This window comes from Haliotis rubra, unplaced genomic scaffold (genome assembly GCF_003918875.1).
Source record: "Haliotis rubra isolate DU_JTF1 unplaced genomic scaffold, ASM391887v1 Scf45, whole genome shotgun sequence".
NCBI classification, from domain to species: Eukaryota; Metazoa; Mollusca; class Gastropoda; order Lepetellida; family Haliotidae; genus Haliotis; species Haliotis rubra.
In genome coordinates this window covers 232943-254016 of record NW_025767135.1, presented here as the reverse complement: position 1 = coordinate 254016, position 21074 = coordinate 232943, and the positions used below count along the sequence as shown (strand labels likewise).

Below are 21074 nucleotides of genomic sequence, written 5' to 3'. Positions count from 1 at the left end.
TCTCACATAGATATGCTCTGTGTTCTGCGATTGTGTGTGTGTGTCTACATGTGTGTGTGTGTCTACATGTGTGTGGGCGTATGTGCTCATTTACGCCGCACTCCTCAGTATCACAGCTTTAAGATGGCACCTGTCCTTGATCGAGTCTGGAGCAGGCAATCGAGTGGCTCATATTTTGAGCAACGATTCACCCCTATCGAGGTACGTTAACAAGCCACCAAGTCGACGACCCTGACCATCCAATCCACCGAGTCACCTCTAACCATAAGTACTGGCTAAGGACCAGGAATACCCACGATTTTACCTTTTGAGTGATTAAGAGAGCATTCGGCATTATGCCAGCCATATCATGACGGACCCTTCACACAGAATCGAACCCGGGTTGTCGATGCGAGTAACCACCGCTTACACTACTAAGCTAACCCGACGCCCCATTCATGCCTATATATGGGCACATATATGCGCAAGATTCAAAGATGCATATATAACTAAGAGTTACCGTCTTTGTGTTTTTTTGTTTTTGTTTTTTTTTCTTTGGGTAATAGGTTTTTTTAAATTACTCGCCTGTTTTTAACTTAAAAGTGTTTATTCACGTTTTCGTTTGTTTTCAAAAGGTTATTATGGTCCCATGTGCTGTAAACTGCTGACATGTTTTTCATTTTCATGTTACACTTATGTTCAGCCAGCAATTGTACATAAGGAACGGTTTGTTAAAAAAAAAGTTAAAGGAAAAACAAAATACCTTTCAACAGTGTAATTTTTGTAGTAGGCATTTCTGTTTTCTCAACAGTGCGAATGAGGGACAAGTGTTTTTTCGAGTATTTTCAGGGCTTAGTTGTTATTTTTTACTAAATCCCACGCCCCAAGGATTAGAAATGGTCTTTTCCTAAGCGATTTAGGACAATATAAAAAATGGGCAGTTGGACGAGGTTTGATCACATTCTCACTTGCAGGATACCGTGAAGCGCCTAACTGAGAGGACAAGTATGGAAGCCATTAAGCATGTCATACCCCTGCACTGCTGTCAGAGTGTAGTTTGACATCTACTATGGCCTCGCGATGACCGGACAAGATTGACGCGTCGGAAGAAACAGCAGCGAAAATGAATTATTAAAAGTTTATTCTCACGCCAAATGCATTTTAATAGCCCCATTTCAGAATCCCGTGAGCAAGGACAACGTCATCCGTCCCTTGACGCTGTAGGGGAGGTTCAACACAAATATACATTCGCTGTGGCAAGGAAAGCGATCCGAGGTAGTAGGCAACCCTGCCGCACCCCTGCCGAACACCTTACCAAGCATATCATATCGCCATTGCGGCCTTCTTCACACTTGGAACAAAATGCCTGATATGTTTTGACAAGTTGCTTGTAACTCTAGACCTAGCGGATTAGGCTACCACTCGGGGCCTTTTTGTGGAAGGAATCTTTCTCAAATACGGTCTGCTGGTCTGTGCAACTTTTAACAGGATTAACCTGTCAACGGCATCCGTGGAAAACACGTCCCCGTTACCCCCACGCTCCCGTCTCCGAGATATGGTTTCCTGTTGGGGTGGATCAGAGCATATATGATTTCTAAGACCCCGCTCTATTTCACAAATTAACACTCTTCATTTTACTTTTCACTAATTCGCTGCGCCGTGGGTTTGAAACTCAAGAGCCTGTAAAAACATATAAGCCCCCAATCTCATACCGGTCGAACTGTTTTGCCGTCTCGGCTTTCACGTGTAGTATGTTATGGCTAGGATTATGGGGGCCTATGATTAATGTTCAGCCATCAAACATTCAGTTGAAACGTTCACGTGAATTTCATACGAGGAGGAGTACGGATGATCTATGGGCTGCTGAACTGAACAAAATGAACTCTTGTTTTGAAATAAAGTAAATCAATGCTACACGTGACAAATTCCAAATTATACATCTATATAATTCTACATCATTCAAAAAAAGCAGGGAATATTCCATTTTTCGAGCATGCCACTAGCCAATGCCAATGCATATGAGAAAAAGTAATATATATCCATACAGATGAAACATTTCCAAAGGAATGGGATAAATTGTCACATTTTCCCTTAATTTCTCTTCATCATCTGTTTCCTCCTTGGCTTCATCATTTGCATTTTATCAATCTTGTAAATCCAATATCCCCTACTTTTTTTTTAATGGTATATATGATTGTACAACGTACTGGTCTTTTGACACGCAATATTTTATCATTTTTGGCCAGAAAAGAATAGAATATATTGTCCAGGCCATTCGTTAGGATCCACGCAGGGAGTCTATTAAACTAATACTAATATCTAGTCTCTGAAAATAACACATTTTTACAGAAGAAGTCGGTTCTTAAATTATATTCATGAAATATAATAAAAAGGAGCCCAGATACTTTCATCATCTTCTGAAATGGTTGTAATCTAGACTTGCACATATTCTAGACTTGCACGGGCTGCATTCGGTATTTTGTTTCTGTGTCTTTATGACAGACTAGGACTCTATAGTCTGTATGTTTTCAGTTTTAATCTAGAGTAAATGAGCAGGGAAGCCCCGCGGGGACCTACTTATCGTGTTTATACATTCCATTCTGCTCTTACCATCCATGTCAAGTAGACATATTGCATTATCAAGATCAAGATAGTTTATTGTCGTCCGGCCCGTATACATAATATCACGATGACAGTCAAAGTATGGGCGATGCAAACAGTTAAAAGCATCATAACATTTGGATTTTATCATTTATATCGTAGACATATGAAGAACACCTTTTCATATCTTGTAGTAAATATTCAGATGTACGACATTCCTTATTTAACTGCCTTTCTCCTCAAACTGATTACTTGCAAAGCCATACCACCACAGAAACATTTAGCCTCCTGTTTACAAATAATGAACCAGATAGAATAGAAACAATCTGCTATACATATATACATTTTGAAACAAATCTAGAAGATCTCTAGATAATCCTAGGCCATTATACACATTTGTATTAGTATATGTGAATTTGTTACTCTGACGTATTATATATCTCGTCTATGTAGTTCATAGAATATTGTCACTGTTTCTACATAGAACGTTTGCACAATAAAATATCTTGTATCTTGTATCATTGAGTAATTTAATTACTCAATTACTCTATTGCATTATCGACAAGAGCAAGTTATATGTTAACCAGTTCCTCGGAGCAATTTGTCATCACAGTAATTATCTAACCCTGGCATACGAGGAATTCCGCCAGGTGGAGCTGTAGCAGCAGGGAGGGGTCGCAGGGTTGCTGAAGTTGACGTGCATGTTTCAGGTAATGAAGCAAATTCCTCCTCCCTCCACTCGCCTGGTATTCTACTTTCCTGATGGGGTGAGCGACAGAGGAGGCGAGACAGCTCCCCGTCCTGTCACAGCCACGCCATAACTCAACGGGGCTGTCAAAACGTTGAAAGATAGGAAAGCGAGGCTGCATCCGGGAGGGGTCACGGCCGTCCGGAGGGAGAGATCGGGGGTTCGGAAAAGGGCAGTCTTGGAGGTCTGTCTCCCTCACCCAGGACAATATATTGAAAATAGGAGTTCACCTACTCAAACAGTGTTTGCTCTTAACCCCGAAAAGCTGCAGGCCCTAATTAATAAGAACCCAGAACCATGAAAAGATGTGCAGAATATGTAGGCCCTATATTTTAGCTACAATATAAGTAATTCCCAGCAAACAAACATGTGACAACAAACAAACTGAGTTAAAGAGTTTACTTCTATTCTAGTGACTGACTAGTCTTCATTTACTACAAGGGACGGTGGGGTAGCCTAGTGGTTAAAGCGTTGGCTCGTCACGCTGAAGACCCGTGTTCGAATCCCCACATGGGCACAATGTGTGAAGCCCATTTCTGGTGTCCCCCGCCGTGATGTTGCTGGAATATTGCTAAAAGCGGCGTAAAACCAAACTCAGTCAGTCAGTCATTTACTACAAAATAACAGAAACCCCAGAAATTACTGTAACATATATTATGATTAGGTGCCTGACTCAGAGGGTGTGGGTTCGAATCCAGAATGGGATGTGTATTCATAGAAATTACTGAATGGTATTTTCTGAAAAATAATACTTCTGCAGAAAACAAAAGCTGTGGGTCCGAATGGTTTTCAGTCGGCTTCGGGCCTAAGGACCGACGTTAATTTCGAACGCTGTACTCAAGTCAAGAAGGATTGGACTAGAATGATTTGGCTCTGTAATTATATTTTCAAACAAGATAACGTATTCATAGTTTGCAGTAATATCAGTCTGGTGTCTTGGAACAGAGACCATATAATAGATATTGTCTATTATATGGTCTCTGCTTGAAAGGAGCGGCAGAGGGGTTAGATCGGTCTGTCTCCCAGACCCTGAAGAATATAGTATTAATACATCCAGCTTAAGTCTAGAATGATTATTCAAGTCCAACATTCCTCTGCCTGGGCTCCATTTGGGGGTTATTTTCTATTAGGTAGAAATATATTTTTACTGTATTTCTGGGAATAAATTTCAGTCATTTAAATTGAAAAAGAGACCCAGTGAGTAGGTAGATTCAGGGAAAATCTAGACTTGCTTCATTTAGGGCTTTAGCATTGCAGGGAGGGCTAGGCAGAAGGGAAAATAATGTGGTTCAGGGACTGTGAGACAGACTAGTGTTCTGGAGGTTGAAGGGCCTGCAAGTGAGTGCTCGTGAACAGGGATTATGACAGTCGTGAGGATGTCTGTAGAATTGACTGAGGGATTGCCCACCTGTGTTGTGTGTGACTGTGCTGGATGGCAGCAGACGCGGCCAGTATTCCATTAGGTTCTGCTAGCAAAATGTTCTGCAGATGGAGAACGCGCAGGTGATGGGGGTGGTCACTCTCGCTATTCCAGTTCTGGGGATGGTTTAGTCTGATGATGGTCGGCCTCATCACATTCTGGTATTATGGCTGTTCGAACCCCCATCTGCGACATTCCAGTGGCTCGTTCTCGCTCCGCAGCTTATAAGCTGGGCATTTTCATGGGTGCCATGGGCGACTGTGTTTTATACTGTTGGCGCATAACATGCTCGTGGGAGTCAACAAAATCACGGTTTTCATAATATTCGACCCACAGCATTGTAAAGGATATCTGTGAGGGTTTTTTTCAACATATACACAATGTTCGTGACTTGTAAGTCACAATCATAAACCCTCTCAAAATATTCACTGCGGGTCCTTTTTTTTAATTTTTAAAATGATCCTAAAGCACAGGGTGTATACTTTCTTTTGTACGTCAGTTTAGTTTAGGAAATAAGGCTAATTACATTTGTTGAAAATGAAGTAATCATCATTGACCCTTGCATCCATCGAGGATGTACCAACCAACCAAATTCAAATATTTACTCATTCGAGGACTTGTCTTCGGTCTCAGTGGGTACATGAGTCAATCATGTTTTTTTCACTTGAAAAGAAAACTAAACTGAAACATTTTTACCCATGTATACTTTGAGGCCTACATACATGGATCAGTCATTTCTAACTATTTATTTTGTTGTATTTTCGGTTCAGCTCCACATTCATGTAATTGAGCCAAGCAGTCTCCCTTTACCTAGCTAGTATGTGTAAAGTAGACGAGGGGAACATATGTAGGCATTGTAAATGCTCGCCATTGTAGGCATTGTTTCTGTAACGAGAACGCACACATGATGCAGTTGGCAGCGCACCGCTGTGAAATACGAGGGCAGTTGGTCATATTTCCCTGTGTGAGATGGCTATACAACTAGTAAATCATCAACTACCGCACTATTTTGACTAATCACTGACTTGTATGTGAATACATACCACGGCTGCATGCCGGGCCGCAAACTCATGGAGAGGGTGTGATAATGACGATACAATGAACACGCTTAGCGCTATAGGGCTATGTAGATATGCTTGTTCCTCGCACAATATCAGTCGTTTTTGTCCTACGTGCATGCACGTGTGATCTATGCATGTCAACGCGCTCCTTCGTCCTGTATGCATGCACGTGTGGACAAGAACATGTCCGGACACTGTTGTATTTTACATGTGCGTTACAAGCATATTATTAGGATCGTTCGACCTACGTTAACAAATAAATACGTTCGTTCGTATTTGCAGATCATTAGTACAAACGACGTACAGAATGCCTTATACAGAGCAGGTCATGGCGTCCCACATGCGGAATGTCCTAAAACAGAACAGGGATGTGTTATCTTGCGTGTTGAATAATCTCAGCGGGGAACGGATTATGTCCTACATGTAGAATGTCCCACCACAGAACATATTGTGGTGTCCTACATGGAGAATGTCCTACCACAGAACAGCTCATGTCGTCCTATATGCAGAATGTCCTACCACAGAACGGGTCACTTCTACATGTAGAATGGCCTACCACAGAACTGGTCATGTCGTCCTATATGTAGAATTAATGTCCTACTACAGAATGGGCCATGTGCTACATGGAGAATGTCCTACTACAGAACGGGTCACTTCTACATGTAGAATGTCCTACTACAGAACGGGTCACTTCTACATGTAGAATGTCCTTCAACAGAACGGGCCATGTGCTACATGTAGAATGTCCTACCACAGAACATATTATGGTGTCCTACATGTAGAATGTCCTACTACAGAACGGGTCATGTCATACATGTAGAATGCCCTACTATACCGAACGGGTCACTTCTACATGTAGAATGTCCTACCACAGAACGAGTAATGTGCTACATGGAGAATGTCCTACCACAGAACAGCTCATGTCGTCCTATATGTAGAATGCCCTACCACAGAACGGGTCATGTCGTCCTATATATGTAGAATGTCCTACTACAGAACAGCTCATGTCCTACATGTAGAATGTCGTTCATACATGTAGAATGTCCTACCACAGAACAGCTCATGTCGTCCTATATGTAGAATGTCCTACTACAGAACGGGTCATGTAATACATGTAGAATGCCCTACTATACCGAACGGGTCACTTCTACATGTAGAATGTCCTACCACAGAACAGTATGTGTGCTACATGTAGAATGTCCTACCACAGAACAGGGGTCATGTGCTACATGTAGAATGTCCTACCACAGAACAGCTCATGTCGTCCTATATATGTAGAATGTCCTACTACAGAACGGGTCATGTGCTACATGTAGAATGTCCTTCTACAGAACGGTCACTTCTCATGTCATGTCCTACATGTAGAATACTACCGAACGGGTCACTTCTACATGTAGAATGTCCTACCACAGAACGGGTCATGTGCTACATGTAGAATGTCCTACCACAGAACAGCTCATGTCGTCCTATATGTAGAATGTCCTACTACAGAACGGGTCATGTCGTCCTACATGTAGAATGTCCTACCACAGAACAGCTCATGTCGTCCTACATGTAGAATGTCCTACCACAGAACATGTCGGGTCATGTCCTACATGTAGAATGTCCCACAGAACGGGTCATGTGTGCTACATGAAGAATGTCCTACCACAGAACAGAACATGTCGTCCTATATGTAGAATGTCCTACATGTAGAGAATGTCCTACCACAGAACAGCTCATGTCGTCCTATATATGTAGAATGTCCTACCACAGAACAGCTCATGTCGTCCTATACATGTAGAATGTCCTACCACAGAACGGGTCATGTCGTCCTACATGTAGAATGTCCTACCACAGAACGTGGTACATGTAGAATGTCCTGCACAGAACATACATGTAGAAATGTCCTACCACAGAACAGCTCATGTCGTCCTACATGTAGAATGTCCTACCACAGAACAGCTCATGGGTACATGTAGAATGTCCTACTACAGAACGGGTCATGTGCTACATGTAGAATGTCCTACAACAGAACGGGTACAGCTACATGTAGAATGTCCTGTCCACAGAACATATGTGGTGTCCTACATGTAATGTCCTACACCACAGAATGTCCTACCATGGAACAGCTCATGTCGTCCTATATGTAGAATGTCCTACCACAGAACGGGTCACTGTCTACATGGAGAATGTCAACAGAACGGGTCATGTCGTCCATGTAGAATGTACAGAATGTCCTACATGTAGAATGTCCTACACAGAACACATCCTTCAACAGAACAGCTCATGTTGTCCTATATATGTAGAATGTCCTACCACAGAACAGCTCATGTCGTCCCTACATGTAGAATGTCCTACCACAGAACGGGTCTTCTACCAACAGAACGGGTCATGTCGTCCTACTACATGTAGAATGTCCTACTACAGAACAGGAAGAATGTCAGGGTCACTTCTACATGTAGAATGTCCTACCACAGAACGGGTCATGTGCTACATGTAGAATGTCCTACCACAGAACTCATGTCATTGACAGAACATGTGTAATGTCCTACCACAGGAACAGCTCATGTCGTCCTATATGTAGAATGTCCTACCACAGAACGGGTCACTGTGCTACATGTAGAATGTCCTACCACAGAACAGCTCATGGTCATGAATGTCCTATACATGTAGAATGTCCTACCACAGAACAGCTCATGTCGTCCTACATGTAGAATGTCCTACCACAGAACGGGTCATGTTCTACATGTAGAATGTCCTACCACAGAACAGCTCATGTCGTCCTATATATAGAATGTCCTACTACAGAATGTCCTACCACAGAACAGCTCATGTTGTCTATATGTAGAATGTCACTACGGGTCATCTATGTAGAATGTCCTACCACAGAACAGCTCATGTCGTCATGTGTCCTACATGTAGAATGTCCTACCACAGAACAGCTCATGTCGTCCTACATGTAGAATGTCCTACCACAGAACAGCTCATGTGTCCTACATGTAGAATGTCCCTATACATACATGTAGAATGTCCTACCACAGAACAGCTCATGTCGTCTCCTATATGTAGAATGTCCTACTACAGAACGGGTCACTTCTACATGTAGAATGTCCTACCACAGAACAGCTCATGTCGTCCTACATGTAGAATGTCCTACCACAGAACAGCTCATTGTACATGTAGAATGTGCTACATGTAGAATGTCCTACCACAGAACAGCTCATGTCGTCCTATATATGTAGAATGTCCTACCACAGAACGGGTCATCTGCTACATGTAGAATGTCCTACCACAGAACAGCTCATGTCGTCCTACATGTAGAATGTCCTACCACAGAACGGGTATGTGCTACATATACATGTGGGAAATGTCACTTCAACATGTAGAATGTCCTACCACAGAACGAGTAATGTGCTACATGTAGAATGTCCTACCACAGAACAGCTCATGTCGTCCTATATGTAGAATGTCCTACTACAGAACGGGTCACTTCTACATGTAGAATGTCCTACCACAGAACGAGTAATGTGCTACATGGGAATGTCCTACCACAGAACAGCTCATGTCGTCCTATATATGTAGAGTGTCCTACAGAACGGGGCACTTCTACATGTAGTATGTCCTACTACAAAACTGGTCGTGTGCTACATGTAGAATGTCTTACTATACCGAACGGGGTCACTTCTACATGTAGAATGTCCTACTAAAGCCCATTTCTGGTGTCCCCCGCCGTGATGTTGCTGGAATATTGCTATAAGCGGCGTAAAACCAAACTCATGCAGTCAGTCAGTCCTACTACAGAACGGGTCACTTCTACATGTAGAATGTTCTACCAAAGAACGGGTTTTTTCCTCCATGTAGAAAGTCCTACCAAAGAACGGGTCGTGCCCATATGTAGAATGTCCGAGAACAGACGAGGCAATGCTTGCCCATAGAAAGTCCATGCACGACAGGCTCTATCGTTCTATGGGAGAATGTCCATGTACATAACTAAATACGTATTAAGTGTACTTCCTGCATTTTCCCTCCCATTGCATTTGTCGACCATGCAAGCCTTCGTCGGATGGAGAGATCGAAGCACAGAAGGAAGGATATATGGATGAATGAATAAGATATATGACGGTGCCTTGATATGGCTTACAAACTCCCCGTTTCTTTCCCTTTGCGCGCATGTGCTAGAATAACATTTCACGCTACATATATCAAACAGATTTTACGTTAAATCAATGGTTATCGTCCGAGTCATGGAGAAAAATGAAGTAGATAATCTTGAAACTGTATACTAGGAAAGAGGAAACATTCCCACTTTTACAGAAAAAACAAACGCTCTTAACAAATTGTGAGCCATTTCTTCCTCCGAACTCGTAACTTTAGACTATAGTGCTCTCTGGAGACGTGTAACACTAGAGACGCTGCGTGGAGCTTTTTCACTTCCTCGGGATTGTAGAAAATTGAAGACGTATGTTTTTCCGAACGGCAGCTTCCAAATCTTTGAACTTTCAAAGCCAGTGCTCCGTCTTACGTACCTGTGGCGGACCGTGAAATTTGTTTTTAAACATCACTTATTTTCTGAGGCTTGCATTCTGAATTACACAGTATAATTTATTATCACACATATGTGTTGCTTTGTAGTTGATAGTCCTGTTTTCGGTATATCTGTTCATATTTTCCTTGTGCCAAAATATAATCTATGTAGATGTGAAGGGCTTTGACGTGGTAAAGCTGACATTTGCTGGTTTATATTTTCCAGGTTTTGGTATTTGCTATTGTTTTTGAAAAGCTTCCCGTGTATGAATCCCTGGTAGGCAGGATGGTGTTAATGAGTGAGTGAGTGAGTTGGGTTTTACGCAGTTTTAGCAATATACCAGTAATATCACGGCGGGGGACACCAGAAATGGGTTTCACACATTGTACCCATGTTGGGAATCGAACCCGGGTCTTCGGCGTGACAAGCTTGTACTGTTAACCATGGCATATAACGGTACACAGCTACGTCCGTTGGAAATATTACGATGAACTGATGTTAGGCGCGATACCTGAGATTAAACCTTTAATCTTGTTACGTAATTTCCCAACAGCAATAATCATGGACAACGCATCGTTCCCAATTATTCTACTTGCGGGGAGAGAAGGTTTTCACGTTATCCTCTGCACACTGCAACCTCGTGTATCCGGACAATGCCCTGATCGATAAAACCGTACGAATCAGTTAATGTCTGGTCTAATGAATCTTGGATGCAATACCTTTTTATTAACCCTTTAATCATTTAATGCTGTAATCATCGACATGGTGACAGGATTAACGAGGTGAAATGGGGCTTAACGTCGTATAATATTTCGCTCATATGACGACGTGCATGCGTGTGTATGTGTATGTGTGGCTGCTTGTACTGGCCCAGACTTAAGCTGGTTTTATAGTGCTAGCCCACTGAGATACCATGCCGCAGTTAAGCATGAATACCCCACTCAGACACATTATACTGACTCCAAGCCGACCAGTCCTTGTTGTACCCATGTAATGCCAAGCGCCAGGCAGGGAACAACAAGTACCATATTTTAACGTCTTTTGGTATGACGCGGCCGGTGATCGAACCCGCGACCTTCCGCTCTCCGGGCGGAATAGGATTAACGAAAGGTTTTCTGTATTTGCCGGAACTCGATTCTCATCATATTTGTGAATGCATAAATATTTCCACTTCACCTCATGTTCGAGATAACGACTTACACCTGTCTCTCATAGCAACAGTTGGGGGAAATGTATATTTTCGACAAACGAGACCGACAGTTGTTTGCAAACAATAAGATGCACTCATTTTTTTATACAGTAATTGAAACAAGAAGCTATCCTACATCCATGACAACTGCTGTTGCAGTTCTTTACGCTGTCGCGCATGTCGCTGTCACAAGAATATGTCAGAGAATGATACAAGGAGCATGTGTAGAGCATTGCGGGGTCTCTAGCTGCTGTAACCGTGACCGTATAATATTCACGCGTTCGGTTTTAAATTAAATTTAGAGCTATTATAATTCCGTTTTACTACCTCTAATTTCCAAACACGGTAAGTTTATCTCCTAACTATGTAACCCTTATGTAGCGTCCGGTAATGACGATTTCATTCCAAAGTGGAGTGAACACACAGGGACATTATGGCTGATGTTGAGCATTTTACCTTACCCATCCTATCTTGTGCACTATATATGTTATCTTGATAAACCCAATATCATAATAAAATGAGTAATGATGTTTTGGAGGGTGTCATTTTCTGAAAGCAGTGGGAAACGTAAATACCTCATTAGACCAGTATCTGGTCACTGAAATAAATGTTAAATCAAAATGGTGTGTTTTTATTCTTTTTCTTTCCTTTTCTTTCTTTTCTTGGAAAGGCGCTTTTGCGGTTTCTTTCCCCGAATCTATGCGAAGATACGGGACTCAATTGGCCTTCAGCAACCCATCCATCAGAGACGATTAACACGGTGTCAGGTCAGGCTCTATGACATGCTTAATGCACATCATCGCATCCCAACTGCATCTGTCGATGCTCATGGTGGTTATCACTGGATTGTCTGGTCAGGAGACGATTATTTACAGACCGCCGTCACAGATCTGTTAAAAATTGCTGTGTGGGCGGTTCATCAGCGAAAACCAAAGATGTCTAGCTATTAGGCTGTCACTCGGATTATGTAATCTTTCAGACCCTCGAGCATATTTTCAATAAAGTATGTCCCCAACCCCATTTCATCCCCTTCCCCTTATTGGCACAGGCAGCCTACGCTTATCCCCTTTCAGATCTTGGAATCTGAGAGACTTGAGGATTCCATTAAGGCAAGCTGAGTGATTTTTACTTCATCTTATAGACAACCTTATTTCAGGAACTATACCCGTTAGTCAAGGTATATTTTTAATTTCATGCTCTGAATGATAAACATCATTATTTCTGCCATATATTTAAACATTCCCCATAGTTATTTCCATTAGTGTATGCATCAGACAGGTCCGAACATCAAAGAAGGGCTCCTCGGGGCTGTGGTATCGCGGCAACCATGGTGCCAGTACGCCCGTACGCCCCTCTCAGTACACCTGCGCCATTACGTCATCGGAAGTATTCAATGGTAGTACAACGACCATGTCGGTGGAGGCTGTAGCATCGCTCACCCCGCCCCCAATGAGGCGAGACGAAAGATGCTGCTACAGCACTCGACTCCGACAAGAAATCTACAAAGAAGAGGTGTGTGATGGTAATCTATGACTTGACACAACAGGAAGAAGCAAACTAGAGCCGGCAGGGGGCGCGCATCACAGCCGCGCTGGCAAGAAACAATATACAAAAGGCAGGTTAGTCCTTTCTTGATGGACCTGAAAACGTTGCACACCCACGTCAATGTGATTTGTGACGGGGGCTGTCGAATCGTGCGAAAAGGAATGAAATGTTTACAGTACATGGGAGGAATCTGTACAGTTATAACGAATTTTGAAGAATTTTTAAAAATCGCAACCGTAAGATCGTCTTTGTTCACTGTGATAAAGACACCTACACCCTGAAATAAAATGTTACAGGTAAAAAGTTGTCAGGTTGTTTTTTTTAAATATGAAAAGGAACCCAGACTCTTTTTTCACAGTAACCTAGACTAACAACTAATCTCTGAAAATTAACATATTTTACAGATAAAAGAGTTCATAATAAAAAATAATAAGATATAATGAAAAGGAGCCCTAAGACTTTCTTCATTTTTAGAAACTGTGGAAATCTAGACTTGCCACATAATCTAGACTTGCCACATAATCTAGACTTGCAACATAATCAAGACTTGCATGGGCTTTCTTGGATATATTTGTTTCAGGGTCTGTATGACAGACTATCAGTAACCTAGACTTGCCAACTGTTATAGACTTGCATGGGCTGTATGGAAGATTATCAGTAATGAAATAGCCACGTGAATGCCACGTGAATGCCAGCATGTTATGCATTCATTTTACAACTTCTATTTTGTTTTGTTTTTTTTTATTTTTTAAATTAATCTGCAATTCGTGTATCAGATGAACTAACACTCTGCATTATCATGTACTGTGAACCCTACTTTACTAAAATTGCATTTGAACTATCGAATACACCGTGACACCCGTTTGATTCGAACCCGATAGCCCAGAAACTCTGCTTCCCGAACGATGACTGGTTGGTGCATAGGCATGTGAACAAGGGGACATAACTATGTGTCCATGATCCGTTAATCCGGACATTTGATAACCTAGGCGATTTTGAGGTACGATGCGGATAAACGGGTCTCCAATAAAAAAAACTGAGACGTGAAGTATACTGTATGTGAGGTTTTTCAGTTATAAAGAGACAACATAGCGTTATGACGTATCATCCCTATAGATGAAGTACAGTACACATTGACGTATCCGATATGTTGACTTATCCAACTAAAATGATATGCAAGAGCATATACAAGTAAAGGGATTTCAATGTACAGGGTGTGTGAAATAACAGAGTAGTATAAACCACACATCTTAATAACAAACATATATACGCTATACAGTAAACTACGGTTTTAACGAACTCGAAGAGACGACTAATGTTTGTTCGCTATAACAGGTATTTCGACTAAAGTGGCAAGTGGCCGAGTCCGAAAATGACGTGCCTTATATCCGTCAGTTCATTGTAAGAAAGTTCGTCATAAAGGTGGTTTACTGTATGTGTTTGTGTCCAGAAAGTTACCAGAAAGTAACGCTCAAAAAATATTTTCTGTCCGAAAGTGGACTTCAAGTAGGTACAGAAACGCCCTTGTACATTTCTTCTGCAATTTTTATGCCTGGTTTTGCAAACGTATAATGTCGGGTGGGTGGGATGCGAATGCAAGACCACCTTCGTAGAGGCGATTACATACTGTCTGAGTAGAAACGTTCATGGACATTGCAATTCCGTATGTCATTGCTGAATGCGGCGCAAGCCACGACGTGATGACGTCAGGAGGAACAAGTCTTCTCGCTGTGTGGTTGAACGCTATCGACCACCTGCATGTTGGTAGGTAGCTGATGCGAACGTATTTTATCGATTCCATGTCTTGCTGGTCACATTTTGTCTGACATCAGAGACGTTTGCAACGTGAAATGTTTTGTTGACACAATTACAAATCTGGTTATGCATCTGCCTAATTCTTCGGTCGGCAAGCAAGGGTTTTGACGCTTAGGGGGCATAGTCCATTCACTTGTTGCAATCCTCAGATGCAAATATTGACAGCAGCTGTCTCACAAGTATGTGTAACGATACATCCAAACTCCACCTCTGATCCTTACCAAATTTTGAGTACCGGAAGTATATTTCAGTCATATCACAGTGTGTCAGATGTGGGGAGAAAGTGATGGTCTTTTAATACGTGTCAAATGTTTTCTATTTGAGTACGGGTATAGCTGTCTAACCAAGAATCTAAATCACAGTAAATGTGGACTCAGATCATAGGAAAATAACTAGGTATACCTCGTTGTATGAGCCGACCGGGCCATCCGCGCCCCTGGCTTTCCTATGAGAATAACCCGTGAAGATCCGAGTTAGAATTGATCTTCAGTAACCCATTCTTGTTGTAAGAGTCGACTAACGGGATCGGGTTGTCAGGCTCGCTGACTTGGTTGACACATATCATCGTATCACGATTGCGTAGATCGATGCCTATGCTGTTGATCAGTGGATTGTCTGATCCAGACTCGATTGTTTACAGACCGCCGCCATATAGCTGGAATATTGCTGAGTGTGGCGTAAAACTAAATTCACTCACTCCTATGAACGTATCGACAGCAAGCGTGTAATTACTAAGTTTTCAATGTTGAGTCCCGCTAAATACGTAAAAGTAACTACAGGCGGTTACCTAGCCTTGCTCCAAGGCTCTAGTCAATGCTAAGCCCATGGATGTATAGTAATTCTATCCTTTAAAGAGGCAAGTCTAGATAAGCGGACAGTAAAGACGCCAGCCTGTTAGAGGGACATTTATATTTTTAGACATGATCATTTAAACTATTAATTTTTACCTTAGAGACTTGTGCAAGTCTAGTGGTTACCTTAATTTGAAATTAGTATTTGTTTATGTAACAAATACGACTTCTTATTTGATTTGTATTTTATAAGTTGATGGGTGACAATAAAGGTACGACATCTTCTTAGACTAACGCTTAGTCCCTGAATATATATAATTTTGATATAAACAAACAATTCCTTATTAATTGAAACGGAGTCCCAATGAGAAGAGAGATTCCGAACCCGAGGAAATGTACACTTGCTTCGTTTAGGGTTTTACCACTGCAGAAAGGGCAAGGCGGAAGGGGACATAATGCGGTTCGGGAAGACTAACAACTCCAGTCTGTTTGCAGTGAAAACGTACCGATGAATTTCACGTTATACAAAAACGTAAATAAAAAAAAGTGAAATTAGAAGTACGAATCATCATGATATTACCTTGCCAATTGAACATTTAAATCTCAGAATTTTATTCAACTTAGGATAAAAAGTTGTTTAACAAACGATCATAGTTTCAAATCGCTATTGTTGGTTTGTATTACAAGGGGGTATGCACATTAAATGAAACACCGAGAAGAAGTAGGGTTGGTCTAAGTTAACGCTCATCACGTACTGCACGTGCATTTGTATCACTGTTCCAATTACTGCGTTTACTCCCTTGTAATACAAACCAATAATAGCGATTTGAATCTATGATCGTCTGTTAAACAACTTGTATCCTATGTTGAATAAAATTCTGAAATTTATATGTTTAATTGGCAAGGTAAAATTATGAGGATTCGCAATCTTAATTTCACTTTATTTGATTTACTTTTTTTGTTTAAAGTGAAATTCATCGGTACGTTTTCACTGCAAACAGACTATACGTATACTTCTCTTATATTATGTTGTGATGTGACAATTGTCAAGCGTTAGAGTACTTCATAAGTGTGTTTGCGTTTTTGAGTGACACTTCGACCACCTCCGTGGTGTAGTGGTTAGAGCGTCCGCCCGGAGAGCGGAAGGTCGCGGGTTCGATCCCCGATCGCGTCATACCAAAAGACGTTAAAATATGGTACTTGTTGGTCCCTGCCTGGCGCTCGGCATTAATGGGTACAACAAGGACTGGTCGGCTCGGAGTCAGTATAATGTGTCTGAGTGGGGTATTCCTGCTTCACTGGGCATGGTATCTCAGTGGGCTAGCACTATAAAACCAGCTTAAGTCTGGGCTAGTACAAGCAGCCGCACATACACACGCATGCACGTCGTCATATGAGCGAAATATTCTCAAGTACGACGTAAAACCCAATTTCACCTCACCTCACCTTGAGTGACACTTCAATGCGCTACTGTTATGATTCTGTTAACTTGAATCACAACAAAGCGAATATCCACAACAAATATCGCAGTCTCGCAGGTAATCGCGAAGGGTAACGTTGATTTGCAAAATGCGTGTAAGATTCGATATTTTACTGCCGCTTGATTCACATTCGAAAGTCTGAATTATAACTTCGAAAATTAACTTGAACGGGTATCAGCGTTATACAATGAGTTAAGTGGCCTACTATTGATGTAATAAACTGTTGTTGATGACCGCATATGTATTTATGCAAAAGGAGCATTTTCAAAATGCTTTTCCACTTCATACACAAGTTAGCGCGCGCAAAGGAGCTGAGAACTTATGTACTTTTAAGTGATCTCCCTTTGAAAAATCAAGTAAACTGGTTCCATTGTTGGTTCGCGCCGCACATTTAGCGACCAACAGGATCTCAGTCAAAGCACCAAGCTCCCTTACAGAGCCTGACAGCTTCCATGCAAACTTGGTACCCTTCTCTTAATACTACTAGATGACGTCGCGCACAGAAAGTCGGAAACCAGCTTACGGACTATCGCTGTGAGGAGCTTAGAAAAAGCATGGTGGACTTGGCATAGAACAAGGTGTTCATTTTATCTTTTAAAGTCGTACTGTAGAAAAGCATGCCTTCTGAAATTGCATGAGCAAATATGTATGGCTTTTTTTAGATCCCCAACATATTTCCAGGCTGATCTTCGAAACATGTTAAGCGTGTGTTGACAGTAAACATTTGACTTTGAGAGTTGCAAATACCAATGACAACAACAAAGTACAAAATGCTGAAGATAGATCTGCTGGTAGATAATGTTTTGCGGAGTATTTATTGATCACCTGGTGATTATTATGTCCTATCGTGGTATGAGATTTTGAGTATTTGCTTTTTCATTTAGTAGGATAGATCTGTGGTAAACAAATGTCATATGTATCATATATCCCATGATCGAATGTTATGCTATAATCTATACTGAGTTGACCAACAAGTTTTCCGCTTTCATTTGGATTGTGATACTCTGAGAATAAAGTTCTAGTACCAGATTTGTTTAGACAAAGCGCTTGACTATATGCATGTAAATATTCTTGGGCTGTTTATTGCAAGTATAATACGTATTTTCAAAATAATTACCATTGCAAAAGTATCTTCCTACACTGTAGATTTCCTGTCATTTTATAGCCTAACTTATTGAGTACATTTTAAGGGAACTTATGTAGGGTATGTTAATGTGAAGTTTGTGATTATAAGCATAAGTGTGATATCATTTCATTAGTAATGTCTCTGTTGATACTCTGGATAGTGTACAGGGCTCATTTGTCACAACTTGATCATTGTATTGACATTAGTTTGATCCATCTTTACAACCCTATCTCCACCTGGTGCTCAGCATTAACAAAACTCCTAAATTGGTAGGCCCAGTCTATTCTTTGTCTTGGGTATAAATGTTGAACTTGCGCCACAAAACTGTCATTAGTCCAGACTAGTTCAAGCAGAAACACACACATGCTAGGTAAGAGCAATATGTTTTTAAAGATACACCCCATTTCATCACATTTCAATGTTGTGTTTCAGTAAACATGTCCAGTGTGTTACAACGGGTGTTGCAGCAGGTGGCTGTCCAGGCTACCGTACCATCCGGAAGTCTTGCTTTCAGGTGGGTAGGACGAACCATCACTTGACATAACTATAATTTATGTTTAATAATTAGTGCATTTATGATGCGCTAAACTCCATTCACTCGGTGAATGCTCATAGCGCTACCATTAGTACCAATCAAGTGCAGCACATTATTACCCTGGATAACACAAGCTGCCTGTGAGGTGCTAGAGGGTTAATAGTCACATCACTTATCCCACCGGGTACACATTTTCTGCTGAGTGAAGAGGTAGTTTTGAACAAACTCACTTGCCTAAGGTGAGACCACATGTATCACATGTGCTCCCTAAGGACCCTTGAAATAGTATTTTGGGGTCCCCTAGTTCTGTTAATCAAGGTAAACTCAGATAAATTATTAGATTTTCACACTGACTGTTCAAAGCATCTGTTACTGTTGACAATGTGATTTACAAGAAGAATGAATATCTTGTGGGACTTTATGGCATATTTGTTCATTAGGACTTAAGTAGGGCAACACAAATATCTGTTTTTGAGGACAAGAATAGTATGTGAGGTGGTGTATTAGGTACTGAAGTGGACTGAAATGAAAACCTCATGATCGTAAGAGTGAGGATGTTTGAAGACTTCTTTCTTTCAAGTATTGAGTGATGACTGATATTAATTGTGGAGCCTGTTCCAAAATGATACGTCCTAAGAAGCCTTGGCTTGTTGTAAAAGGCAACAACCTCATAGGTATTCCAGGTTAAAAGTGGTTCTCAGCAACTCATGCTGGTCATGGGGCGGTGGGGTAGCCTAGTCGTTAAAGCGTTCGCTCGTCACACCGAAGACCTGGGTTTGATTCCCCACATGGGTACAATATGTGAAGGCCATTTCTGGTGTCCCCGGCCGTGATATTGCTGGAATATTGCTAAAAGCAACGTTAAACTAACACCATACCCGCTCACTTATGCTGGTCATCATGAATTGGGTGGTCAGACTTGGTTGATCACGTCATTTGATCCCAATATTGTGGATTGATGCTTGTGTTTAATATCTGTGTCACAATCTGTGGTACAACAAATGTGCTATAGTGTATTTTGATAAACTTTTGTCGCTTAGAACATAAAAAAGACAGTCTACTGTTGATTATTCGTTATATGGGTTAATTCCTTTGTGCACTGTCTAACTTAGAAGTTTAGAATAGGACCTGTGACGAAAAAGCAGGGCAGATGGTTTGCTTCAAATTGTGTGTAACTGGAAGTGGAAGTCATGGGAAAATGTGTTTTTAATGAAAGAAAGACAATTTGTGCAAAGACCTTAAAAAGTGTTAATCAGTGTAGTATTCTGTTGATGTCATACTATCAAAATCACGAAAATAATGGTCACTTCCTAACAGTTCGCACCAGTGAAGGTCCAGGTTAGAATATTGATCTTCAGTAACCAATGCTTGTTCTAAGAGGCGACTAGCAGGATTGGGTGGTCAGACTTGCTGACTTGGTTGACACATGTCATCGGTTCCCAATTGCGCAGATCAATGCTCATGTTGTTGATCACTGGATTGTCTGGTCCAGACTTGATTATTTACAGACCGCTGCCATATAGCTGGAATATTCCTGAGTGCGGCGTAAAACTAAACTCACTCACTCACTACCAACAGTTCGAGGCACCATATATGTTTCTATGGAAACACCTGATATTTGCATGTATGTGGAAGATACTGACTGCAATATGTATGTGTTACAGCACTACAGCCTGTCTGCATGAGATTCGGAAGATGGCTCGGATGAGAGTAGTAGACAACAGCACTCTGGGCAAGGCGGCACTGGCCTCGGGGAAACCACCCCGTGTCATTCACGTGTACAACAAAAAGGAGGTTGCAACCCTTGGAGACAAAGTTCTTCTGGCCATCAAAGGACAAAAGAGACGTGCTTATGTTGTGGGTGTTAAACAGAAACAGAGAGCTAACGTTCCCAGATTTGACACTAATAATGTTGTGCTTATAGAGGACAATGGTGCCCCAATTGGAACCAGGATAGCGGTACCAGTCCCCTCTATGTTGAGGGGGAAGTCGGGGGATTTTACAAAGATCCTCTCCATAGCTACAAGATTTGTTTAGATTCATGTCAGTAATGATGATAGTGTAGCATGCGTGAGTGAATGATAATAAAGATGACAGATGAATTAGAATATTTTGTTCTTTAACATATTTTCTATATTAACGTTTCTTATCAACATTACACCAAATGAAAACCTTATTTACTTGGGCTTGTTCTAGAAGGGTAAGTAATTCAGTTAAAGCAAAGCAAGGAGAGCTAAACAGGATTTTATGCAACAGATTTTTGTTTAATGAGAAAA

The 21074-nt window shown here is 41.3% G+C and overlaps 1 protein-coding gene across 2 annotated transcripts; it reads left to right on the top strand.

The window, feature by feature from the left end:
• The first annotated feature begins 17612 nt into the window (after positions 1 to 17612).
• On the top strand, positions 17613 to 20906 carry LOC124289846 (39S ribosomal protein L14, mitochondrial-like). Of its 2 annotated transcripts, none has more exons than XM_046726522.1 (3): positions 17613 to 17715; positions 18696 to 18777; positions 20463 to 20906. In XM_046726522.1, exons 2-3 carry the CDS (start codon positions 18701 to 18703, stop codon positions 20833 to 20835), a joined length of 450 nt encoding a protein of 149 aa, XP_046582478.1. In that variant the 5' UTR covers positions 17613 to 17715; positions 18696 to 18700; the 3' UTR covers positions 20836 to 20906. The 2 variants fall into 2 exon arrangements, with proteins under 2 accessions (XP_046582478.1, XP_046582479.1); XM_046726523.1 differs by having other exon boundaries at positions 17618 to 17710; positions 18694 to 18777.
• The last annotated feature ends 168 nt before the right edge of the window (positions 20907 to 21074 follow it).